The following is a 25,751-nucleotide window of genomic DNA, read 5'->3' as shown; positions in this document are numbered from 1 at the left end:
ACAAAATATTTAGCACCACTCTTTTTTAAAAATAAAGCAAGCAAAGCGGTACAAGGGAGAGCCGTCATGGGTGATTTATGTAGCTAACCGTGTCCACTAATTTAACGCGTGTCTCCATTGACGCATCTTTAGTTCAACCTAGTAGGACACATTAAAGTCGCCAAGTTTTGCTTGGAACACGTGGGCTACCAACCTTTTCATTTCCTTCAAGAATGTGACTTGTCTTCTGTCTTCTCCTTTTCTTTCTCCAATCGCTTCAAACGACTTTCCTACTTCCTCTCTCCTCTCCTAATTTCTTGTTAAACGCCATTGTTTCCTTCCTTTCTGCTCTCTTTCTCTCCTTTTTTTCTTAATTTTTGTTGGGCTTTAATTAAAATTTTTAAAGGTTTTGTTGTTGTTGCAGTGTTAGTTACTTCGGATCTGGTAATGTTCGATTCTTTACATGTTTTGTTCTTCATTTTTTTTTTTTTTTTGAGTTTGTTTGATAATTGACACTACATTTGTTGTTTCATGTCGATTAAGGGGTTTTTTTTTTTTGGGTTAATGTTTACGTTGGATGTTTCAATGTGTTCTGTCGCTCTGGATATTTAAGACAACAGTGAAATCTTTGTCCGAATTAGGGGTCTTTTTCGTCAATGCAAAAACTTTTTTGGTGATAAAAATGTTTGGTTTTTCCCCTGAAAATGAAACATTTTTTTTAAGCTTTCTTGAATCTCTTGTTTTGGGTTATTCCTGAATTGATAGAAGAATTTGATAGTTTTCTTGGCATTACTTTTTTTGAAGATTAAAAATGGAATATGAAGATCAGATCAATCAGACCATAGGTCCAAAATACGAATGTCTCTTATTTGGTAAATTTCTTATCCTTTTTTTTTTAGCATACAAATCTTAGTATGTTAAAATGCAAACTTTTTTAAGCTAACCATTTTTTTGGTGTGAACTACTTTCAGATTTAGATGACACTCTTTATCCTCTGAGTTCTGGTTTGTCAAGGGAAGTTACCAAGAACATTCAAGGTATTATTATTATTATTGTTTCCTTGAAGGTTCTCATTATTTTGACAAATCCTTAGCTTCCTCTTGAAATTCGTAATCTTTTCTGGATACCCTTTTCTAGAATATATGATTAAGAAGCTTGGAATAGAGGAGGAAAATGTTCCTGAGTTATGTGCTTCATTGTACAAGTATTATGGAACGACAATGGCTGGTTTAAAGGTAAACGCTATCATATCATATCATATCATATCATTTGTTTGAATATCAAAACTCTTTTGAGAATGTTTAGATTATAGAAAGATGACAGATTTTTTTTTTTTTCCTCCAGGCTATTGGCTATGACTTTGATTATGATGATTTTCATGGGTACTGATGTTTCTCCTAGTCATGTTTATCTATTGATGATTTTATGTATGGTATATGGTTCTAACTTTTTCCTTACAGTTTTGTTCATGGGAGATTGCCCTATACAATGCTAAAACCTGACCCTGTTTTGAGGAATCTCTTGCTTAGCCTGCCCGTTCGGAAAGTTGTAAGATCCTAGTTCTAATTATGGATTGCCATTTGTGATCATTTAGAGGCTCTCTTATGACTATATTCTGGTCTTGTGTACAGATTTTCACGAACGCAGATAAGAATCATGCTGCCAGGGTGCTTAACAGGTTGGGATTGGAGGACTGCTTTGAAGGGATTATATGCTTTGAGACTCTGAATCCCAAAAACAATGGCAACTCTTCCGCTGATGGTGCAAAATTCATTTCAAACACCGTAATTTTTGACATGAGTAACTACAGTGCTTGCCCTGATTCTGAGCTTGAACTTCCAAGTACTCCAGTTGTCTGCAAACCATTTGAAAAAGCATTTGAACAAGTTTTTGAGATTGCCAACATCAACCCCCAGAAAACGGTAAATTAATCAATCCTTTTACTTTTCAGACCATCCATTAAGTCTAAAATCTTTTGGAGTGATTTGAATAACTCCTATCTATGTTATGATGTCTTGCTTTGCAGTTGTTCTTTGATGACAGCATCCGCAATCTACAGACTAGTAAAAATATGGGCCTTCCCACCGTGTGGGTAAGCTACTGTATATAATAACAAAAAGAATTTGATGCCCGGTGATTTTTCAGTTTGGTTTTGCCTTTCCTGAATTGGTTTGAGAATGTTTTACTCCCTTGTTTCTCTATACAGGTCGGAACTTCTCATGGAACCGACGGTGTGGATCATGCATTGGAGAGTATTCACAACATCAGGGAAGCATTGCCAGAGCTCTGGGAAGCAGATGAGAAGGCTGAGAACATCCGGTATTCTGGGAAGGTTTCTGTCGAGACAACAGTTAGAGCTTAGCTCTTGGACCATATAAGTTTGATAGGTGTTACCACTCTATTTGTAACATGTAACAGAGTGGATCCTAGACATAAGATCTTACTGTTGTATTTAATAAAATTGGTCTCTTTCCCAACCTTGATCGGATATCGTTGTTTTGACTACTAGCATTTTGAACTGTCTCGGGACAACCTTGAAAACAGTCAACAAAAAAAATTACCTTTATCTTCCCTCACCCTACTGGTTTAAGCAAGGGAACAAAAGGCATCTGATTCTGGGAGATGGTAGAAAGAAATAAGAGAAACACATCCACAGACCACAAATGTCTTAAAAAACTGCTGATTTTCAACTTTATATGTAACAAAATAACTTAAATATCTTGTTTATATAGTCTTGCAAATCTCTTGTACCCTCGACATTTTAACCATTCAAGTGCCCTATGAGCATAATAATTTTTGAATCAATCTGAATATAATTAGTTAAATATATACCAGCAAAAAACCCTAAAGAAGTTTCTGGGACCTTTTGAAGGAAGGGTCTTCAATCAACAAAAATGGGCTATTTGAAATATCAAAGAAGGATGTACCATAGAAAAGTTTGAGTGCGGTCATCCTTTCAGTGAATACTTTTTCCCTGTGAAGGCTTGAAACTTTGGTTTCTCCTCTTTAGGCGCGTCTTGACTGTTCTTCATGGCAACCTACAAAAAAAGCCAATAAGAATCCCAAAAAACTAATTATGAATTGACTTCTTGGGGAAATAAAATAAGAATTCTAAACATGTATGTCAATGACTTGAGTAACTTCTATTATTGAACTAGGATGGCAAAACATACTTTTGTTGCTTCCTTTGGGGGCTGATTTCCATTCAAACCAAACACAAGCTTTCCAGATTGTTGACTTGAAGTAGAGCTCGCTGTCTTGGAAGCAACAGTTTCATTAGCAACATTTGAATTATGTGGTTTCAGCATGCGAGAGATAGGCAGTGCAGCTGGTTGCATCAAGGGTTTGCCATCCAAGCGCCTTGCTGAACCACTGAAAGGGCTGAACTTAGGAATTTTTCTTGGTGGCTCTTCTTCAACTGAAACATTCGTGCAGTGGTCATTTGATGAAAGGAATCATATTTAGATTTAGTCATGAATATTTTTTCTTTCTTCTAGAAAAAAACAAAAAGAACAAAAGAGAGGAAAACCTTCAGGTGGCATCTTGTTTGACCGTAGAGAGGGAGCTGGCTTTTCAGGTTCTTTATAATCAAGAGGAGGGGCAAAGTCCACCTCACAATCAGTTTCAATGATACTGACTGCTGGGGAGGGTTTTGTTTCAACTATATTAATATAGTACTTTTTATTGTTATAAGGGACCATGATAGTGTCACCAACGGTTAAGCAAGAGTAACTCCTCAGTGTAGTTTCCAAGCTGCAACCAAACACAGAAGAAAAGGAATTTAAGAAATGAAAGCAGATAATAGCATTTGCTAATCCATAAGACATTGCCAAGAAGATAACTAACATTGCTTTGGGGTTGGAGATGTCTAAGAAGTCTTTAGTGTGCGGCTGCAGTTTGACATAAGTTCCCTTTGTTAAGCTAGCATTTTTAACCTGCACAATATCTCCCTCTTGAAGGAGCATGTTCTCCATCATCTGAAACCAAAAACGCAGAATAAGCTAGCAGCAGAAAATCAACAAAACACCATCTTTAAATCATGATATTAAAAGAATAAAGACAATTTAAAACCATACCCAATATGGTAAGTATATCAGGCCTTCATCTGCAACAAATTCTAAAACCCCACAATGAGAAACTCGTTCAGCTGAAGCATTAGTCAACTCGAATAACATTGGGTACTCAACATGCAAGGATGCTGGCGAGTAAGCGTCTCGTTAATATTAGGATTAAACAATGCTTGCATTTGCATGCATTAACAGGGATACAAAGAAGGAAGTTATCTACTTACCAAGACGATCAAGGGCCGAAGGAGGCATAATAACTGTAAAATAACAAGCCACCTTGATAATTAGTCAATTGCCTTGAAAATTATATTTGGAAAATGACACTAGAGTGAGGATGAGAAAGAGGCAGAAACGTAATATCATATAAATTGGTGAAGAAGATCAACATACCTTTATCTCCCTTCTCTAGATGCGCCTGAAAAAATTAAAATAAATTAGAATCAAAGCGGAATGAAAACTCATGGAACAATCAAGAACACTTCAATTGCAAATATAGAACACAGTAGCCAATAAATTGGAATATTCTACACCTCAATCAACCTAAGAAGACACTAAAGGCGTGTATAGGATCATCTACAGAGTGCAGTGATAAAAGTTTAACCAACAAAATTCTTTTTTCTCTGTGTCCTGCATTGAAGGTGTAAGCCTCTAACCTTATCAATGAAAGAGACAGGGTAACATCGATAACATTGTTCAAACGTTGAATTGCCACGTTCCTGCCAATCAACAAAAATAAATGAGCAAATAAGAGAGAAAGTCACAATTATTTAAAAACCATAGGCTAAGCTAGAGTCAGCCAGTAAGTTTGTCAAGCTAAATAGAAGATCATTCAAGCTTTTGATCTATTCCGGGAAATACTGCTACATTAGGTTGTGATCAATTAGTAAAATAGTAAATATCAGTCATAGAAACAACTTGTCATAAAGCTTATGATCAATTATCAATGATCACATTGTTATGATCAATCAATAGCATTCAAACCGAATTGCCAATGGCTTTCTCAATTACATTAAATGACCTTAAAACAAAAACAAAACGAGAACGAAAAACTATAAATCACTAAACATACCATGATCGAAAAGTTCCAGCTCAATAACTTCTTCCTTGAAGATTACTAAAAAATCTGCCATAAAAGAAAAAGAGTCAATAAATCAAAAAGATAAGTGATATTAATGATGCAATAAACAAAACCCAGTTCCCATCTTGATCAACCAAAGCCAAAACAACCGATTTGATAAAAATGATTTAAGACTTTAACATGCAACAACAATCCCATCAAAAACATCTTCTTGAACAAAGGAACAAAGATAAAACAAAAAACAAAAAAAAAGGACCCAATTTTTTAAAAGGTGGAAAGACAAGAGACAAAGCTTGAAAGAGAGAACTTTGTGAATCTGATGACGACATAAATGTGAAAACAAAAGTGGGTTTTGGGTTTTTGATCGAAATTTGGAACCTTTGCGTTGGTTCTGATGGCTGAAGAAGAGGATTGCCAAATTTTGTGTTATATCGAAGGCTCCCTACTTGCTCTTTAATGGGCCTTTTTTTTTAATTTTTTATTTCAACTTTTTTATGGGTTTATGAGATTCAAGTCCTAATAAAGCTAGAATTGATGTTCTATCATTGTGAAAGTGTAAATTGTTCTTCAATTATTTCCATTTTTATCCGAGGTCAAAATCACCGTACCCGCTAATCTTGTTGCAGTTCGAGTTTACTTTGTATTAAATTAAACAAAATATAAAAATAAATTTATCTTCATTTATTCTTTTTGTTTTCTTTAAAAGTATATATTATTACGTTAAAATTTAAAATTACGTAACTGTGATATATTTTATATTATTTTTATATGATATTATTATATCATATTTAAAATTATCAAATGTAAACATCATAAAATTGTATTCTAATTTATCAGATTTTTCTTTTATATTTTTTATGTAAAAATCCATAGATTGGATTTTGTACACATTTTTTAATTTTTTATTTATTCAAAAAAAATACAATTACAAAGATTAGAAGTGATAATAATTTAGATCAAATTTAGTTCAAGTTCTTTTTAATAATGCATAATATTATAAATTTTTAAAATTTGATTCGAATTTAAATTGATATTTTCTTAAAATTAATTTGATCTGAATTAAACTTTACTTATTCAATTCGATTAATCGATTTTTAAATTTATTTTATTTTTTATATATTATTTTAATAAGATGTTTAATATATTTAAATATATTTTTACATAAAATAATTATTTTTGTTTTATGAAATTTTAAAATATATATAAATTAATAAAAATATATAATTCGATTGATTTATTTTTTTTATTTTTATTAATAAATATATTTAATATTCAAATTTGATATCAATAAAATAAAAAAAATTAAATCTAATTAAATATTACAATTTCAATCAATTATTTTATTTTATTTTATTTTTACCATTATTAATAATGGTAGAGCTTGGTGGACCTCAATTGGCCCCTTTAGATTAGGCCGACATGGGCTGTAGACTGATAATTCCAATTCAAGTCAGCCCAAGAAATAGCGATTGGCAGCCCTTAATTAGAAAACAGAGCAAAACAAAATTGAGTTTCTCAGAACCCTCGTTTTCCCTTCCTCTGTTTCCCTCTGACAAAAAGAGTAAAGGGATAAATATAACCAAAATAGTAATTCACTTATCTTTAATTCCAAGTGTGTTTTTGACATTGGAGGAAAGTTTGGCGGCTATAATGGCGAAGCGAGAGCTCTCCAGTACTTTGAGAGGCTTGAAGGTAAACCAACAGAACAAAACTTATTCTTTCTTAATAGTAGTTTTTTTTTTTTGCTTGAATTTTTTTACCAACTTGTGATTTTAGCTGGTTTTTTGTTTAATTTATGTGGGTATTTATTATTTTGTTGATTTTCCTTTGAATTTGTAATAAAAATGCTTCTTTTTTTTGCTTATATAGATTCTTGAGTTCCTTATATGGCTACTTGAAATTTGGGCTAGGCCTTGTGTTAATTCATCTGGGTTTCATTTATTTTGTTATTTTTTTTTCAAGTTGAAAAAATAATTGAGTCTTTAACTTAAGTTTCCATTGTATTTAATGCAATAATAGTTCATGCAAAGGGCAGCTCAGAGAGAGGAGAAAGTTAAGAAAGAAGAAGAGGTTAAACCTGAAGGCGGTAGTACTATTACTAGAAAATGGTACAAAGATTTCACCTTTTTTTGAATTATCTGAAATATGTAAAATTTGTTAAACATTCTTCTTTCTTTAGTGCTTGTTAAGTTTCTGTTATGATATGCCATGAGCCTTTGACGTTATGCCACATCCAATGTAATTGTATGATTGCACATATGAGGAAAAAGATGTAGCTAGGTTATACTTTATTTGGTCCATGAACTTATATCAATATGTTGTTTCCTCGGAGTTGAAGATTCTTGCAATGCCGGTCATTGGAATAAATCCTTGATAAATATATTTGTGTGTAGAATTAAGGGGGAAAAAAAGGAGGGATTCATGAAAAATAAAATTTCTAGGATGTAACTACTTTGTGAGATCTGCTCATTTGCTTCTGACCTTTGCCCAATTTCAATTTGTTTAATTCCAATCTTGTATTTGCATATGTTCAGTGTGGTCATTATGGAAGGGGATCCCCATCCAGGAGCAATTGTTGGGCGGATGTCATTTCAAAGTTTCAATCCGTCTATTGATGTGAGTATCAAGGTCAAGTGACCTAAGTTTTTCCCAAATGACTATTCACCTTCTGTGATTTTCTCATGGCTTCTGCCCTCATATGAAAGCCTTGTCTTTGTAGAAACTGAATGAAGAAGCATCAAATGTGTGTCGGCCAGATGCCTCTGGTGGAAGATCTTTGTCTGGGTGGGTTTTTTTTTTTTTTTTTTAATTCAACAGGTGTTGTGTTACTTTTCTGAAAGTTTTTCAAAATTATTATGCAGTTTGTGTTGGAATTATAAAGTACTGTTTAAGAAATGAAAGATTTTAATCAAAGTTATAACTCTTGAAATGAAAGTCCAACATTTAGTATTACTAACGGGCCTGAAATGGAAGCAATATGGGCATGTTGAGATGGAATTGCTATGAGTTACATGTAGCTTTTCTTCAGATGGTAGGGTAAGTTGAAATTGAGCACATGTTTGCACAAGATGCATGTTTTTTATCTGATTTTTTTGTCCTTGAATTGGCAGTGAAAATGGATCTGCATCTGAAGCAGCTGACTGCTCAAAAGTCAGTACAGATAATGGAGACCTTAAGAGAAAACAGTCTAACATAGATTCTGACCCACAGTATCCAAATAAATCACCTAAAGATGGTCATGGAGTTCAACTTTCATCAAGCACTAGTAAAGTCTCCTCCAAAAAGCAGTCAAAGCGTGAGAAACTGGACTGGAATGTTCTCAGGCCACCAAAGTCTAGTAGGTGATCATAATTAGGAAATTGTGTTCACCATTATGAGCCCATTAATATTTCTTTTCAAGTCCTATAATTGAATATGTAACCCTGTTGTCATATTATTGAAGCTCAGCTTTCTTAACTTTAAAATTTGTTCATTGAAGTTAATTTGCTCTTTTTCTACCCCATCCACAACTGCATGTTAACTCTTGTGGATGGAAGCAGTTTAAGTTGATTTACTTGTGATCAAGCCAAGAACCTGAAGTTGGTGAACAGCTTGAATGAGTTTCTAGCTGTTTGTCTGCTTGTGCTGAATTGGCTCTCTTGTGAATAGCTGTATATTTCTTCAAAACACTAAACAGTGACTTAATTGGTTGTGGCGCTAGTAGGATTTGTCTTCAGTCCAACACATATTCTATATGAAAGTTGTTTAGTTTCCATCAGATAATTGTTTCTGATATTTCAATAACTGCAACAGTGACCCTCTTATATCATCTCTCCACCCTCTTATGTCATCTCTCCCCCACTTTCTCTTAGTGGGGGAGCTTGAGCTTGTAGTTTGGACAGCATCTAACTTTTCTGTGAAGTATACTATTGTTGCAGCCTTGCCTTAGCTTCTATTCTGAGTATATATCTGATTCATGAGTAATGATCACAAAAAGATTGTCATCTGATGGCCATCAACCTGCATCTAATAATGAAGCATGTAATCTGCGAAATGGTAAAGCTAATGTCATGGCAGGTTACAGTGAGAAATAAAATGGTTTCCTCAAAATTTCAAAGTTTATTTCCAGGGCCCTTCCCGTGTCACCGTGTATGCTTATTTGAAACACCGCTTCTGGGGACCTTCTAGTCAATACCTGGAAAGACACTTCCCTCCTCGCCAAACAAGGGGGAAAAAAAAAAGAAAACCAAAGGATTTGTTACCTACTTGCTTGTGAACGCAAAAGAAAGCATTCTAAATAGAGCGAATTGGAGTTAATAAGCTTTAACACACATGCAACCTTTACTTCTAGGAATTCATATTTTACGACTACACCAGATAGGATGGTGAGTCTACAGAATGATGCAATAGCCCTTGGAAGGAATTACTAAAGAAACTAATCTGCGATTTACAGCCGGAGCTATTACTCCTCATCACAGTTGATTCCTGACAGGTTTCCAACATGAAAGGGCATAAATAACTCTCCCCTTCCATCCCTGCAGCATCCAGCGGCCATCCACATCTATAAGAAAATCCCTATGATAACTAGATTGGACAAAATTCGTCACTTTATTCATGAGCTCCTGATCCAATGGAACTTGCTTGAACCCGGCCCTCAAAGTCCTAGCCTGCCATTGCTTGTACGTTTCTGGCCTTTCAACCCTCTCGGTACCCTCGCATGCAACAACATTCATAATGTCTCTGCCAAGTATCTCCTTCTCAAACATCTTTCTTTGTGGATCTTCCCTGGGAACATTAGCTTCAAATATATCGAACTGTGCAGAGAAATGGAAAAGTGCCTCCCGGAACCTTGTCACAAAGAAGGGAGCATTATATGTCCCGCTTGCGATCCCATGGATTAATAATTCAGGGTTGATGCTTCTGATCAATTTCAGAACAGTGTCCCTCGCACTGGTTCCCACCACTGTGTCATCTGGTAGGTTCTTTAGCCGATACATGCAGTTAACAACAACAACTTCATCTTCATTAATCTTTATTTCCTCAAGTTCTATAGTTTCCCATTTCTTTGCTATCACGTAGTACTCAAAAGGGACATTGAATCTCTCACAATACCTTTTCAAGCGGCGCCCCGTCTCTTCCACCCTTTCTGCAGGTCGGAAACCTGGTTGTGGAAACTCAATACCGGTAATACGAAGCTTGGGAGGTCCACCAGCCCTTGCTGAGAGACGCTGGATGAGGCAAGGCCATTGAAACCCATAGCAAATGCCAAAATCAACGATGTGGATCGAGGTTTCCTTTTTTGCCACTTCCATTATCTTTTTATTTGCGTAGAAATTTGACATTTTCTTAAAGGGGCAAGCTAAAGCATACACTCCGTAAGCTTTTAGGATATCAGCAGCCGAAGTCCTGCTGCTTAGCAGAGCTGAATACGATGGTGCTCCCATGCCAGCCAAACGCGTCATAAGGGCATTAGCAAAGTAATGTGCCAATCTTTGGGTTCCATCTCCAGAAGAAGAAGAGTGCTGACTTATCTGTTTCAGCAGCTCATTGCCAGTCCTTTGGTCATTGATGACTACAGCTTGTGCACATTGAGTAAGGAGACTCCATAAATCCACCACTTCGCTCTTCTTGCCTTTTTTCTTTAGCCCTTTTAGCTGTCCATTCTGCTGATAGTTCCCATAAAGAGAACATTTTGGAGAGTCCTCATTTTCACCCTTGCAAAGCAGTAAATCGTCGAACATCTCTGACTGCTCTGAATCTTCAAGAGAAAGTGCAGATTGCTTGCTGCTCCTACCTTCTTCCAAATGATCATCATCCTCACGCTGATAATTTTTCCTTCCCCTTGACCCTAATGGTGATTGATACCTTCCATTAGGAACAGAAGGCGTTGATAGGTTGCTTTCTGGAGCCAAATTCACTTTATCACCAATGAGAGAGGGCTTACTGGCTTCCCCAATCTCACTTCTGAAGTGCCTAAAAGGCTCTACCGTGGTCTCTCTTTGTAAATTCGGCACTAAAGAGGTTCTTTCAAGAGAATCAATAAGAGAAGTTTGAATGTAAGAGGACTCGAATTCACCTGGACTATATATCCCACTCCATTCAACCGAGTTGGTAGCAGTAGTATAGTTGATACTGCTACAAATACTTCTGCTCTGGCTGAGATTATCATCTGGTTTATAACAATTTTGACCCGTACATGGAGATATAGGATCGGCTGATAGTGGATACTCGTGGCCAAGGACTTCATAGAATGATTTTTCAGCAGCTTGGAGAGCTAAGCAATCCTGCAACATGCATGTTTTTTCCTCCAGGTCTTCTTCCATTAGCATCTCATTTATGTACTTGAGCATTTCATTGGCAAAAGGAACATTGTCAAGAGGATGTCCAACTGAACTCGTGCCTGATGATGAATCAGAATCAACAGGAGACTCTGGACTAGAAGGAAGCGAAGGCGGACTTGGAAAATTTTGCTCAATGCTCTCTTTAAACCCATTAACAAGGTTGTGATTTGAATACATTGGCACTGAGTCATTATCTGATTTGAACCCATACATGGAAGCAGGAAAATCTTGGAAAAGGGTATCCATAGAAAGTTAGAAACCTAATCTGATAAAAAATATTTAACGAAACTGGATTGAAAAGAAAAAAAAAAACTAAAAACTGACACACTCTGGTTGATTGCAAAGAGTCGTTAGGAAAAATAGAAGAGACAATAAATATTACAAGATAGGAAATCAAGAAATTAATTGGCTAACATTGGGTTGAAGAGATATAAAGGAAAGAATTGAAAGAACCAAAACTGAAAAGAAGGTAGTCTACGAGCTAAGTAGAGAACCTGGATAATTCCATAGTTTTAACAAACAAATCTGAAGATGCTCCTCCGGTTATAAAGGTTGAGCTGTTAAGCTTTCTGAGTGAACCCTCTCCGAAAATACAGTTATGATAGAACAGTCTTCATACCCACGGTTTTGAGAGTGTCCCAGAGCAATCAGGGAATTAAATTGATAAAAGTTGACTTTTATGGAAACAGTGATTATTAACAAAAATTGCTTGATGCGCAAGAGATTTGAACATTCTACTTTACAAAATTGTCTTTAAATCACGAACGTGTCACGAGTTAGAAGCTTAAGTTTAGCAACCTACAATCTTAGGAAAGAGACAAAGCTTAAGCTTCCAGCGCGTGACAAATGTTGGGAGTTTAAGTTTAACAACCGTCCGACCTCAGGCAAGAAACAACGCTTAAACTCTCAGCATGTGACAAACGTGTGGTATTGGTGGGATGTGTTGTTACATGACATTATGACAATGACCTAATTTATTAGATTGTCTTTTTTTTTTTTTTAATTTTTGGAACATCAATCAATATTATCTGATGAAATTTAAGTCGCTTTCCGTGATATTAAATTAAATGTAATTATTGGCTCATGATATTTTTTCTCAAAAAATTATTTGATTAATTTTCAAATATCTAATATTGTTATGGTTTTTAAACTTTAAAAGTTTATTATTTATATTATATAAAATATTTATAATTTATATATTTTTGTTATAATTTACATAAAAATTATGTTATGACTTATATCAACATTAAAAATATAAAATATAAAATTTTTATTTTTAATAAATTTATATATAATTTTTATTAAAATTTTAATTCACATTATATTTATATTTTTATATTATAATATTTTATTATATTTTAAATTATCACATCAACTTTTGGTTTCCTATCTTTTCTCTTTGTTTGAAACCAGGCTGCTTTTTACCGTCTTATGTCAGAGCCAGTTGTTTACTAATTTTGTTTGATGCTTAAATATTCTAAAATTGTTTTACATTTCAAGTTTCAACAATATTCCATGAAAGAGACTAAACAATTTTTGATTAATTTGTTTTGAATCAAAATTTAAAAAGTGGGAAAAACTCAATTCTAAACCCAAATTTAATGAATGATCTGATTCACTTTATTTATGTTTATATATATATATATATATTTTCCTTTCTTGCTTTTCACGCACTCAATTATTGATCTGATTCATTTTATTTACGTTTATATATATATATATATATATTTTCCTTTCTTGCTTTCCACGCACCCAATTATTGATTTTTTAAATCAACACAAAACAACTCCCAATTGGACTGTAGTTTGATTAAGGTAAGAGCTGAAAAGGAAAGACGTTTGTTTATAGCCGCCAAGCAAGGATTGTGTCAGCTCAAAGAACTGAAAAGACCAACAAAAATCTTGATCCAATTCTTAAATTCAAATAATCTAATCTATCCGAGTATAAAGCAACATGTGAACTGAAGTGTTTTTACGCAAGAGAAAGGCGAATGAAGTGAGAATTTTTTTTTTTTTTTTGGCTAAAATTTATTGAAGCAATCTGAACTTATTTATAATCAAACAGATTCCGCCTTGAGAAGTATAGGCTTCCATGAAGATTGCTATACTATGGCCCAAGCTGTTTCTAATAACGTGAATTATATAAGGGCTAGCTGCTGGGCTCGGTTTCCAGGATTCTTATGGGAAAAGGGCCTACTCTCTATTCAATGTTTTTTTTCTTGTCAGAAACAATTTTTGGATTTTTCTTTAACAGTCTGTCATGTTAATTAATAGAAATATGAGAACTCTCACACTCCTGGCCAGTTCCAGCAGGAAAGAGCATGGATGACTCTCTCCTTCCATCCCCGAAGCATCCACTGGCAATCCACCTCAATAACAAAAACCTTATGGTAGTTTGATTGCAACACTGTCATTGCCCTATTCAATATCTTTGGTCTAAAGGAAGCTACCTGGAACCAGCTTTCCCGTTTTCCGACTGCCACTGTTGCTTGTATGTTTCTGGTCTGTCAATTCTGATCATTTGTAACTAACATATGATAAATCTGAATCATGAGTAATGATCACAAAAAGGTTGTCATCTGATCGCCATCATACCTGCATCTAATAATGAAGCATGTAACCAGAGAAATGGTAAAGCTAATGTCATGGCAGGTTACGGTAAGAAATGAAATGGTTTCCTTAAAATTCCAAAATTTATTTCCAGGGACCTTTTCATGAATACTTATTTGCAACACTGTGCTTCTGGAGACAGCCTTGTAGTCAATCCCTGGAAAGACACTTCCCCTTCAAACATGGAGAAAAAGGAAAGAAAAGCATAGGATTTGTCATCTACTTGCTTGTGAACGCAAATGAATTCATTCTAAATGGAGCAAATTGGAGCTGATGAGCTTTAACACACATGCAATGCAACCTTTACTTCTAGGAGTTCATAGTTTAAAACTACACCAAATAGGATGGTAAGTCTACTGAATAATGTGATTGCCCTTGGAAGAAATTACTAAAGAAACTAATCTGCGATTTTCAGACGGAACTATTACTCCTCATCACAGTTGATTCCTGACAGGTTTCCAACATGAAAGGGCATAAATAACTCTCCCCTTCCACCCCTGCAGCATCCAGCGGCCATCCACATCTATAACAAAATCCCTATGATAACTAGATTGGACAAAATTCGTCACTTTATTCATGAGCTCCTGATCCAATGGAACTTGCTTGAACCCGGCCCTCAAATTCCTAGCCTGCCATTGCTTGTACGTTTCTGGCCTCTCAACCCTTTCGGTACCCTCGCATGCAACAACATTCATAATGTCTCTGCCAAGTACTTCCTTCTCAAACATCTTCCTTTGTGGATCTTCCCTGGGAACATTAGCTTCAAATATATCGAACTGTGCAGAGAAATGGAAGAGTGCCTCCCGGAACCTTGTCTCAAAGAAGGAAGCATTATATGTACCGCTTGCGATCCCATGGATGAATAATTCAGGGTTGATGCTTCTGATCAATTTCAGAACAGTGTCCCTCGCACTGGTTCCCGCCACTGTGTCATCTGGTAGGTTCTTTAGCCGATACATGCAGTTAACAACAACAACTTCATCTTCATTAATCTTTATTTCCTCAAGTTCTATAGTTTCCCATTTCTTTGCTATCACGTAGTACTCAAAAGGGACATTGAATCTCTCACAATACCTTTTCAAGCGGCGCCCCGTCTCTTCCACCCTTTCTGCAGGTCGGAAACCTGGTTGTGGAAACTCAATACCGGTAATACGAAGCTTGGGAGGTCCACCAGCCCTTGCTGAGAGACGCTGGATGAGGCAAGGCCATTGAAACCCATAGCAAATGCCAAAATCAACGATGTGGAGCGTGGTTTCCTTTTCTGCCACTTCCATTATCTTTTTATTTGCGTAGAAATTTGACATTTTCTTAAAGGGGCAAGCTAAAACATATACTCCGTAAGCTTTTAGGATATCAGCAGCCGAAGTCCTGTTGCTTAGCAGAGGTGAATACGACGGTGCCCCCATGCCAGCCAAACGCGTCTTAAGGGCATTAGCAAAGTAATGTGCCAATCTTTGGGTTCCATCTCCGGAAGAAGAAGAGTGCTGACTTATCTGTTTCAGCAGCTCATTGGCAGTACTTTGCTCATTGATGGCTACAGCTTGTGCACATTGAGTAAGGAGACTCCATAAATCCACCACTTCACTCTTCTTGCCGTTTTTCTTTCGGCCTGTTTTTCCACCTTTAGACCCTTTTAACTGTTCATTCTGATGCAAGTTCCCAGAAAAAGAACATTTTGGAGAGTCCTCATTTTCACCCTTGCAAAGCAGTACATCGTCGAACATCTCTAATTGCTCTGAATCTTCAAGAGAAAGTGCAGATTGCTTGCTGCTCCTACCTTCTTCCAAATTATCACCATCCTCACGCTGATAATTTTTCTTTCCCCTTGACCCTGATGGTGATTGATACCTTCCATCAAGAAAAGAAGGCGTTGATAGGTTGCTTTGTGGAGGCAAATTCACCTCATCACCACTGAGAGAGGGCTTACTGGCTTCCCCAATCTCTCTTCCGAAGTGCCTAAAAGGCTCCATCGTGGTCTCTCTTTGTAAATTCGGCACTAAAGAGGTTCTTTTAAGAGAATCATTAAGAGAAGTTTGAATGTAAGAGGACTCGAACTCACTTGGACTATATATCCCACTCCATTCAACCGAGTTGGTAGCAGTAGTATAGCTGTTACTGCTACAAATACTTCTGCTCTGGGTCAGATTATCATCTGGTTTATAATAATTTTGACCCGTACATGGAGATATAGGATCGGCTGAAAGTGGATACTCGTGGCCAAGGACTTCATAGAATGATTTTTCAGCAGCTTGGAGAGATAAGCAATCCTGCAACATGCATGTCTTTTCCTCCAGGTCTTCTTCCATTAGCATCTCATTTATGTACCTGAGCATTTCATTGGCAAAAGGAACATTGTCAAGAGGATGTCCAACTGAACTAATCATGCCTGATGATGAATCAGAATCAACAGGAGACTCTGGACTAGTAGGAAGCGAAGTCGGACTCGGAATAATTTGCTCAGTGCTCTCTTTAAACCTATTAACAAGGTTGTGATTTGAGTACACTGGCACTGAGTCAAGATCAGATTTGAACCCATACATGGAACTAGTTAAATCTTGGAAAATGGTATCCATAGAAAGTTTGAAACCTATCTGACATAAAAACACCTGACTGAAACTGGTTTGAAAAAAAAAAAGAAACTAAAAAGTTAATTGAATATTATAAGATAAGAGATCAAGAAACTCATTGGCTAAACATGGGTTGAACAGATATAAATGAAACAACTGAAAGAACCCAAACTGAAAAGAAAAGTAGTGAAAGAGTCAATCAGAGAACCTGGATAATTCCATAGTTTCAAGAAATAAAATTGAAGATACTCTTTCAAGAAATAAAATTGAAAATGCTCTTTAGTTATAAAGGTCAAACTGTTAAGTTTTCTGAGTGAACTTTCTAGGAAAGTACAGTAATGACAAAGCAGACCTGACCTCGCACTCACGGTTTTGACACAGATTTTAGTGTTCTCAGAGTAATTGGGGGAAATTACAGAAAAGTTAACTTTTATGGAGACGGAACTTATTAACAAAATTTGCTTGATGGACAAGAGATTCGAACATTCTGTTTTTGGCCAAGTGGGAACGCAAAAACTGTTATCTTTATACCATGAACGCGGTTTACTGGTGGGATGTGTTGTCCCAATGACATTTTGACAATGACCCAATTTATTAAATTGTTTTTTCCCAAAATAATGAATATTACCTGATAAAGTTTGTCACTTGACCCAATTTATTAAATTGTTTTTTTCTCAAAATAATGAATATTACCTGTCAAAGAATGTCACTTTATCAAAACCTTTCGTGATATTAAATGAAAGGTGACTGTTGACTTATGATATTTTTTTCTAAAAAACTTATTTGATTAATCTTTAAATATCTAATGTTTTTGTGGCTCTATCACTTTAGTTATATTTAAAAATTTATATATTTATATTATGTAAAATATTTATAATTTATATATTTATATTAAAATTATATATTATAATTTATATTTATGTTAACAACATAAAATATATATTTTTATTTTATTAAATTTATATATTATTTTTATTAAAATTTTAATTCATATTACATTTATAATTTTTATATCATTTTTACATTATGTCATTTTATTGTATCTTAAATTGCTGGTTTCCTTTATTTTTTTTCTTTGATTGAAACCTAGCTACTTTCTAAGCTTTTTACCCTCCCATGTTATTGCTAGTTGCATTCTATTTTTTTTAATGTTTAAATATTCTAAAATTGTTTTACATTTCAAGCTTCAACAATGTTTCATAAAAGAGGCTCAACAATTCTTGATTAATCTTGTCAAGGACATTTTAGTATTTAAAGAGTAAAATACACTTTTTTTTTTATTGGTATGAATCAGTTGATGAATATAAATTTTTTATTATTTTTAATCGAACTAATATATTATGTCAATCTAAATTTTCAAAATTCATGTTAGTTTACTCATTTCAATAATTTTTAAGTTAATATCTTATAATATTGACTTATCTTATTTTTAATAGATTATCAATTTAATTCGGATCTACAAAGTCAATCTTAAATTTTTTATGTTGATTTTGAACAATTTAAACGTAAAATTTCTCATCACACATATATAAATAATATTATTTAAATTCTTTTAATTCATCTTAGAACTCTTTCGATTTTAAGTTTTTATTGCATTTTTTGTTTTCTCTCTTAGATCAATTTTTTATTTGAATTTTAAAATACAAACGTTAGAGTCACTCTCTATCTTTATCTCTCTTACTTTTTCAAATTTCTATCCTTAAACAACTCGATACAAACAAGTTCGTTCTAAATCAAAAGTTAAAAAATGAGAAAACCTCAATTTCAAGTCCAAATTCAATGAATGATCCGATTCACTTTTGTTTTTTTTTTCCCCTTCTTTCTTTCTATGCATCAAATTATTGAAGTTTTAAAACAACAAAAAACAACTCTCAATTGAAATGTAGTTTGACTAAGACAAGAGCTGAAAAGGAAAGCCATTAACGTTTGCTTGTAGCCGCCAAGCAAGGATTGGGTCAAAACTTAAAAAACCCAACAAAAATCTTAATCCAATTCTTTTTTTTTTTTTTTTAATATAAGAATCCAATTCTTAAATTCAAATAATCTAATCTATCTGTTTTTGCACAAGGCAGATAGGCGAAGTGAAAGAATTTTTTTCTGACTAAATTTTGTTGAAACAATCTGAACTTATTTATAATCAAACAGATTAGGCCTAGAGAAGTATAGGCTCCATGAAGATTGCCATCTTGTGGTCCAAGCTATTTTCAATGACGTGAATTTATAAGGGCTAGGTGCCGGGCTTGGTTTCCAGGATTCTTAGAGAAAAAGGGGGTACTCTCCAGATAAGGGTATTCAATGTTATTTTTCTTGTCAGAAACAATTTTTCGGTTTTTCCTTAACAGCCTATTTATCATGTTAATTAATAAAAACATTAGAGCTCTCACACTCCTGAACAGGTTTCCAGTAGGAAAGAGCATGGATGACTCTCCCCTTCCATCCCTGAAGCATCCACAGGCCATCCACCTCAATAACAAGAACCTTATGGTAGTTTGATTGCAACACTGTCCTTGCCCTGTTCAATATATTTTGGTCTAAAGGCAGCTGCCTGGAACCAGCTTTCTGGTTCCTCAACTGCCACTGCTCCTTGTATGTTTCTGGTTTGTCAATTCTCTCTAGCCCCTCATATGCAATAACATCTCTTCCAAGCAGCTAGCTATCTGGATCTTCGCGAGGTACATTAACCTCCAGGATGTCAAACATTGCTGACAAGTGGAAGAATGCCTCTCGAAATCACGTAACAAATAATGGGACATTGTAACTACCATTAACAACTCCATGGATAAAAAGAACTACATTAATTCTCTTGATCAACTTTAAAGCTTAAAACAATGATCCTTGGACCGTTTAATTTCACAGAATCGTCAGGCAGATTCCTTAGCCTGTACATACAGTTAACAACAATCAACTCATCTCCTTCAATCTTTAGATCCTGAACTTGGATGGATTCCCATCTCTTTGCTATGACATTGCACTCAAATGGGGCATTAACATTCTCAGAACATTTTCTTAAACGACGACCTGTTGCTTCAATTCTTTCTGCTGGCCGGGACTCTGGTTGGGGAAAATCAATTCCCGCAATGCGGAGCTTAGGAAGCCCGCTACGCCTTGTTGAGAGACGCTGAATAAGGCAGGGCCATTGAAAACCATAGGCAATGCCAAGATCAATAACGTAGAATGTTGTTGCCTTTTGTGCTAGTTTTGCAATGTTTCGATTTGAAAACAAATTTGATTTCCTCTTGAAAGGGCATGCTGAAACATTAAAAAATTGTAGGCGTTTAAGATATCAGCAGCCAATGTGCCATTCCTTGGAATAGGGGTTTACAGAGGTGTCCCGGAGCCATTTAAGCTTACCTCTGGACCCTTGGCAAAGTAATGAGCTAACCTCTCAGTTCCATCACCAAAAGGAGAAGAGTGTCGCCTAATCTTGCCGAGTGGCTCAGTTGCAGTTCTTTGGTCATAGATGACACAGCCTGTGCTCATTGAGTTAAGAGACTCCACAAATCCACCATTTCCTTTTCATTAACTCAGTGGCATTGAAAATGTGCGAGTTCCTAAATCCAATGTGTTTGAATTGGCAGAGGCCATCCCCTGCTTTTACCCTTTGGCAATTGAATCTTCAATTCTTTCTTTCATAATGAAAAAAAAAAAACAAGAAAAACAAAAAAAACTTAGATCCTGACTTTCTCCTCATGGGCTCACAATCTTCCCCAGTCAGACTTAAAGGTGGAGGTTTGGTGATTGGCAGCACTCAATAGAACTGATTTATCTCTCATTGAAACATGAAGGAACAGAATCATTATGGCTGAATATAAAACAACGCCATTGTTTCCAATCACCACCATAAAAGAGGAATCTACAGAATCATGAAAAAAATCAATCTATGAACATGTGGACCAAGTACCAAAAAGGGTTTCTAAAAAATTTCACTTTCATAGACTAGTTGTATTGAACAAAAGCAGTACATCAAACTCATGGAAATATTTACAGACGGGAAACATAACAGGAAAGGAAGAACATGACTTAATTATAAACCATCTAAATACGAATGCCAGCAGCAGGCATTTCGTTAGGACAGTCTAGAAAACATCAAGATGATTAGAGTTTTCCAAAAGCTTTATTCCATAGATATTTTGCCCCATCATTCCACCTCCAAAATGATACTACACAGCATGATCAGTAACCCTCAATCACTGGATGAGCCAAGCTGAAGTTAATGCAGATTATCTTAGTAAACTCCTAAGAATCTTAGTAAATTATCTTGGTTATGTTCTCAGTTCAAACCACTATTCCGGTCAATACTCCTGTGCAGGTAACCAACAGGAGGAAGCATAAAGAATCCTGCCCTTCCATCCCTGCAACATCCAGTGGTTGTCTTCATCAATTACAAAATCTTTGTGGTACCAAGTCTTCAACTTACCCCTAACTGTCTTCATCAGTTCCTGGTCCAATGGAAGTAGCTTGAACCCTGCCCTTCTCATCCGAATCTGCCATTGCTTGTATGTCTCTGGCCTCTGAACCCTTGCCGAGCCCTCACATGCTACAACATTCACTGCATCCCGCCCATAAAACTCTCTCTCAAACATCAACCTTGCAGGTTCTTCACGACCTAACGTATTTTCAAACATATCAAATATTGCAGAAAGATGGAATAGAGCCTCCTTGAACCTTGTAACAAAGAAGGGAGAGTTGTAAGATCCATTAACTATGGAGTGAACAAAAATATCAGGGTTCATTTTTCTGATCAATTTTAGCACAGCATTCCTGGGACAGTCCACTTCAGCTGTCTCATCAAGTAGATTCTCAAACCGGAAAAGAGAATTTACAGCAAGCATCTCATTGCTATCAATCTTGATGTCCACTATTTGGATTTTTTCCCAGTTTTGAGCTGCTATACAATTGTACTCAAATGGAACATTAAAGCGCTCACAATACTTTGCCAAGCGACGACCTGTCTCCTCAATTCTTTCAGTTGGGCGGAAACCATGTTGGGGAATCTCTATTCCAGTTATGCGTAGCTTAGGAGGCCCACCTGCTCTCTTTGAGAGATGCTGGATAAGAATGGGCCATTGGAAACCATACCCGATACCAAAATCGACAATATGAAGGGCACTTGCTTTCTCAGCCATGTGGCAAATCATTTTGTTTGCGAAGAAAATTGGTAGCTTCTTAAATGGACAAGCACAAAGGTAACCTTTGTAAGCTTTCAAAATATCAGCAGCTGTTGTCTTGTTGGAAGCTAGAGAAGCATGAAAACTTTGAATTATAGTTCCACTGCCATCCAAGCGTGCCTCAAGGCCATTTGCAAAGAAATGGGCCAACCTCTGAGTTCCATCACCAAGGGGGGAAGAGTGCTCTTTAATTTGCTTTAGGAGTTCACCAGCAGTCCTACGATCATCAGCAGAAACAGCCTGTGCACAGAGAATTAGAAGAGTCCTCAAATCCACCGTTTCTTTCTCCTTCCCTTGTTTTTTGGAACGCGTTTTCCCAACACTGGATCCATTGGATTGTTCTTTTCGCTGAAAGGTTTTGCTTTCTGTAGCATTCATACCACACATAGCATTTTCTTCAGAACAAAGCAACACCTTATCAAACATTTCTGACAAGTCAATCTCTTCTGTATAAGTTGCAGATTGCTTGTTACTCCTCTCTTCTTCCAAGTCTCCATCATCCCGTGCATGATTCTTCCTACCCCTCGACCCATCAGGCGAGTTCTCTTTCTCATCCTTCTCCACCTTGACTGCAACATTTGGAACCTTCCCCTTTTGCCCCACAGGAAAGCTATTGCTTTCGAGGTCAATAATTAGTTGATTACTACTAGGGAGGAATTTACTGGCTTCCTCAAACCCTCTCTGGAACTGCAAGACAGATTCCTTATCACTGAAGATGTTCTGAACTAGAAGCTCCCTAACAGAAGATTCCATCTGCCCATTACCCATGTTACTCAAGCTACTAGTTGAGTTGACAGAAAATTGTGAACTGGGCTGAAAGTAGTAGTCACCAGAAAGAGGAGATTGTAACAAGGAAGAAGCAGGCTCTCTAACTTCACCAACCCCCTGATGATCAATATAATTACTAGTCCCATTACTGGTGCTAATACTAGTACTTGAATGGCCATTACTACCATAATCACTACTACTGCCAGAAAGATTACTATCAGGACTCTCCATATTCAGATTGAGAAAAGGTTGGGGTTGATTTGTTGGAGGATACTGCTCACCAAGTACTTCATATAATGATTTCTCGGTGTCTTCAAGAGCCAAATAATCATTTAACATATAAGGTTTATCCTCCATGTTCTCTTCCATAAGCATCAGGCTTATGTACTTGAGAACTGGATCCGTGGACTCACTGTCATCGGAAGGTGAAGCAGATTCCCCCTCTGGAGTCCAGCTTGTGGATGCAGAAAACGAGCTCCCATCTGAACTTACAGTTACAGATGGAACAAAAAAACCCGGGTCCGGTTCAGGAGGTATAACAGGAACATTTATATTCATAAAGTTGAGATCTGGAGAGGGGACATTAAACTCAAATCCATTTGTGAAATTTAGGTACTGACCGGAATTGAGTTGAAACGTATCATCTTCAGCTTTGAAACCGTTACTATAATCAGAGAAATCAGTGAATTTTGGATCCATGGCCAACTAAAAAACCCAACCCCAAAAAAAGAAAGTCAAACCCTGAAAAAACCCAACTCCAATTGATCTATTGGAAGGCAAGAGGAAGCTTAATTTATTAATCTCACTAAGAAAAGCTATACTGCAGATCGAAAAAACAGGGAACTTGATACCATAACAGATGAGCTATGCGTCAAAGGAGCAACCTTTATGGTGATCTCTAGACTAGACCCCCTGAAGATTTAAACTTTGTGATATCTAAACAAATATAAGATCACAAAATCGCCATAGAAAAGGGAAAAAAAAACAAGGAAACATTAAAAGAAAATCAAATAAAAGGGAAGCAAATACCAGAGAAAGACCCAATTCAACAAAAGTGAGAACTTAAAGCATAGACTAGTGAAGTGGCAGGAAACAAGCCTTAACGTACCTTAGAGAGAGAGCCTAAGAGGAAGTTAGAGGAAAGAAGGGGAGGAAGGAAAGCCTTTCGAGAAAGATGCAGAGCTGGTCTGGTAAATATCGAAGAAGAGAGGAGAGGCTGAGCCCTAAGGCCTGAAGGGAAGAAGGGAACTTTCCAGGAAAGGCATGAAACTCTAATATATAGGAGAGTGATCAAGACAAATTCAACATATTATGGGAGACTTTGGAAAAAGTGTTGGCCCCATTCTTTCAGCGGCTATTGGTTAAGTCAGCATGGTATGATGGAATCTGGCATATCTGGTTTTTCATTTTTTTTTCGTTTAGTACATCCTATCTGTATCTTTTCTGGGTAAATTCAAATAATTGTGTCAATCTTACAATTGCAATAATTAATCTTATATTTATTATTATTTTTAATATCATCGAAATTAATTTTATTATTTATTTAAATAAATTCATAAAATTTAAGAAAGAAAGAATATGATATGCTAGCTTCTTCAAAATTATTGCAAACAAATTTCAATATTCATCGTAAAAAAGGTATTGCTTTCATCGATATTAATGAAAGATTATTAGTTTCAACTTAACATATGAAATTTTCAACGTAAACCACCAACGCCACAAATCATAAATTTCAAGATAATTGTTGTCCAGGGCCTTTTTTCTTGCAGAATTTGACTGAAAAGTATCCAGCGGATTGGTATAGGAAACCATTTTCGAAACATATATATATATATATATGTTTATATAATCTGGGGGCCTCTCCTTCACGTCTGACGTTGATGTTGAACCAGAACTGAACAAGACGCAGCTACGCCTAGATGTCAAGCTGCAATCAGGGCCAATATCACAGGCGTTGAGCCTTCTTGTAGCTCACAATCACGTATACAAATTGGGTTTTCCAGGGTTTTGTTTATCATATACATACCATCACAATTAATCAGTTATTTATAATGAAAATTCAAGTCAGAACAGCAATAGAAAGATTTTTATTGTAAAGAAAATTCAAGTCAGAATGGTTTACCAGTACAAAGCCACCGGCGACCTGAAATCCCAAATGCACCAGTTTCACTAGATTGCTTGGAATTCAAGGCTTTCTTTTGGTTCTCTCTCTCTCTCTCTTTGGAATAATTTTCAACAGTCAAAGGCTCACTAACTTTTTTATGTATAGTAAAACTTGAGAAACAAGATTCTCCAACCAGTGTGAGCACTTTTTGTGATTCATAAGTGGAGTGGATGGATGGCCTCCAAGTTTTACTTGTAGTATTGTGTAGTACGACACTACTTTTCCAAGTTTTCAACATCTGGGAACCCATAAATCTACCAAATCCAGACAGATTGATCATGTTGACTGCCTGCCATACCATGAATGAAATCATTTTAACTATAATTGTGTTTTCAAGCACAGGATTTTTTTTTGTTACACTCTTCTTATGTTTGATTACTCCATTTTTCTGCCATTTTTGTCAGTGTCTGATTTTGCAGTTTGAATATAATCATTGTAAAGTGCAGAACAGGGAACAGAATCCGGGGAAAGATTTCCTATGTACAGATCTAATTGTTTACACATGATTGCATGTGTATTGAAAAACGAGATTATATAAAAATGGAAAATCCCGTCAAAACTGGCTATCTTTATTACTATATAGGTATATTAATCAACAAAAATCTTTCTTGTCGATAGATTAACAATGGAATCTGTCACAACTTTATATATCCACCTTTTGTCATCAAATTCATGCCAATCCCCTTTAAAACACATTATCAATAAGAATTAACGTAAATGATTAATGTTTAATATTTATATATAAAATATTTAATTTCGAACTCATTTATGGGTTGATGGTAAATTAAAAAAAAATTTCAAAAAAATCCTAAATTTCACATACGAATTAACAGTTTATCTTGATCTTAAAAATAAAATAATTTCTCTATTCCTAAATTTTTTTAATAATAAAATTCAAATGTATGTGCATATAAAATTTCTCTTTTTTCTTTTGTCGAATGCTCTCGGGTACTCCTGACAATTGCCGGTGGAAAGATTTTGGTTGGTCCTCATTGGTAATATAATAATTTTATGTGGTCAATCTCCCAATC

General features: G+C 35.6%; 4 protein-coding genes and 4 pseudogenes across 13 annotated transcripts; 2 read left to right on the top strand and 6 right to left on the bottom strand.

Moving 5' to 3' along the window:
- The first annotated feature begins 164 nt into the window (after positions 1-164).
- LOC111303650 (uncharacterized protein C24B11.05-like) lies at positions 165-2,456 on the top strand. Its single transcript, XM_022900065.2, has 9 exons — positions 165-423; positions 784-851; positions 951-1,016; positions 1,117-1,214; positions 1,324-1,361; positions 1,440-1,527; positions 1,611-1,901; positions 2,006-2,071; positions 2,186-2,456. Exons 2-9 carry the CDS (start codon positions 791-793, stop codon positions 2,339-2,341), a joined length of 864 nt encoding a protein of 287 aa, XP_022755800.2. The 5' UTR covers positions 165-423; positions 784-790; the 3' UTR covers positions 2,342-2,456.
- A 187-nt stretch (positions 2,457-2,643) lies between these two features.
- Positions 2,644-5,642, bottom strand: LOC111303649 (ubiquitin fusion degradation protein 1 B-like). 5 transcript variants are annotated; one of them, XM_022900061.2, is made up of 10 exons: positions 5,503-5,642; positions 5,116-5,169; positions 4,700-4,762; positions 4,437-4,461; positions 4,271-4,303; positions 4,056-4,096; positions 3,826-3,956; positions 3,509-3,732; positions 3,153-3,397; positions 2,644-3,017 (listed from the first exon to the last, which is right to left on the bottom strand). In XM_022900061.2, exons 2-10 carry the CDS (start codon positions 5,116-5,118, stop codon positions 2,928-2,930), a joined length of 855 nt encoding a protein of 284 aa, XP_022755796.1. In that variant the 5' UTR covers positions 5,119-5,169; positions 5,503-5,642; the 3' UTR covers positions 2,644-2,927. The 5 variants fall into 5 exon arrangements, with proteins under 5 accessions (XP_022755796.1, XP_022755791.1, XP_022755794.1 ...); XM_022900056.2 differs by having other exon boundaries at positions 4,056-4,177; positions 5,503-5,641; XM_022900059.2 differs by having other exon boundaries at positions 4,056-4,177; positions 5,418-5,515.
- Positions 5,643-6,621: 979 nt separating this feature from the next.
- LOC111303648 (uncharacterized) lies at positions 6,622-8,878 on the top strand. Its single transcript, XM_022900055.2, has 5 exons — positions 6,622-6,816; positions 7,144-7,232; positions 7,659-7,740; positions 7,844-7,908; positions 8,235-8,878. The coding sequence occupies exons 1-5, from the start codon at positions 6,775-6,777 to the stop codon at positions 8,467-8,469; spliced, it is 513 nt and encodes a 170-aa protein (XP_022755790.2). The 5' UTR covers positions 6,622-6,774; the 3' UTR covers positions 8,470-8,878.
- Positions 8,879-9,416: 538 nt separating this feature from the next.
- Positions 9,417-12,201, bottom strand: LOC111303646 (scarecrow-like protein 30 pseudogene; annotated as a pseudogene). Of its 2 annotated transcripts, XR_016326974.1 has the most exons (2): positions 11,939-12,100; positions 9,417-11,671 (listed from the first exon to the last, which is right to left on the bottom strand). The product of XR_016326974.1 is annotated as a scarecrow-like protein 30 pseudogene, transcript variant X2 (transcript). The 2 variants fall into 2 exon arrangements; XR_016326973.1 differs by having other exon boundaries at positions 9,417-12,201.
- A 2,075-nt stretch (positions 12,202-14,276) lies between these two features.
- On the bottom strand, positions 14,277-18,974 carry LOC111303645 (scarecrow-like protein 30 pseudogene; annotated as a pseudogene). Its single transcript, XR_016326812.1, has 3 exons — positions 18,896-18,974; positions 16,978-17,248; positions 14,277-16,378 (listed from the first exon to the last, which is right to left on the bottom strand). The product of XR_016326812.1 is annotated as a scarecrow-like protein 30 pseudogene (transcript).
- A 1-nt stretch (position 18,975) lies between these two features.
- Positions 18,976-24,003, bottom strand: LOC111302656 (scarecrow-like protein 14 pseudogene; annotated as a pseudogene). The gene is made up of 2 exons (XR_016326811.1): positions 23,665-24,003; positions 18,976-20,473 (listed from the first exon to the last, which is right to left on the bottom strand). The product of XR_016326811.1 is annotated as a scarecrow-like protein 14 pseudogene (transcript).
- LOC111303644 (scarecrow-like protein 34 pseudogene) lies at positions 20,531-23,667 on the bottom strand (annotated as a pseudogene). Its single transcript, XR_016326972.1, has one exon. The product of XR_016326972.1 is annotated as a scarecrow-like protein 34 pseudogene (transcript).
- A 144-nt stretch (positions 24,004-24,147) lies between the features above and the next one.
- On the bottom strand, positions 24,148-25,033 carry LOC149515214 (uncharacterized). The gene is made up of 2 exons (XM_089742616.1): positions 24,679-25,033; positions 24,148-24,483 (listed from the first exon to the last, which is right to left on the bottom strand). The coding sequence occupies exons 1-2, from the start codon at positions 25,031-25,033 to the stop codon at positions 24,479-24,481; spliced, it is 360 nt and encodes a 119-aa protein (XP_089598742.1). The 3' UTR covers positions 24,148-24,478.
- Between the last annotated feature and the right edge of the window lie 718 nt (positions 25,034-25,751).

The sequence above is a fragment of the Durio zibethinus genome, chromosome 13, assembly GCF_047325235.1.
Source record: "Durio zibethinus cultivar Kanyao isolate XHJ-2024 chromosome 13, ASM4732523v1, whole genome shotgun sequence".
Lineage (NCBI taxonomy): Eukaryota > Viridiplantae > Streptophyta > Magnoliopsida > Malvales > Malvaceae > Durio > Durio zibethinus.
This window is presented reverse-complemented; position numbering and strand designations above follow the sequence as displayed.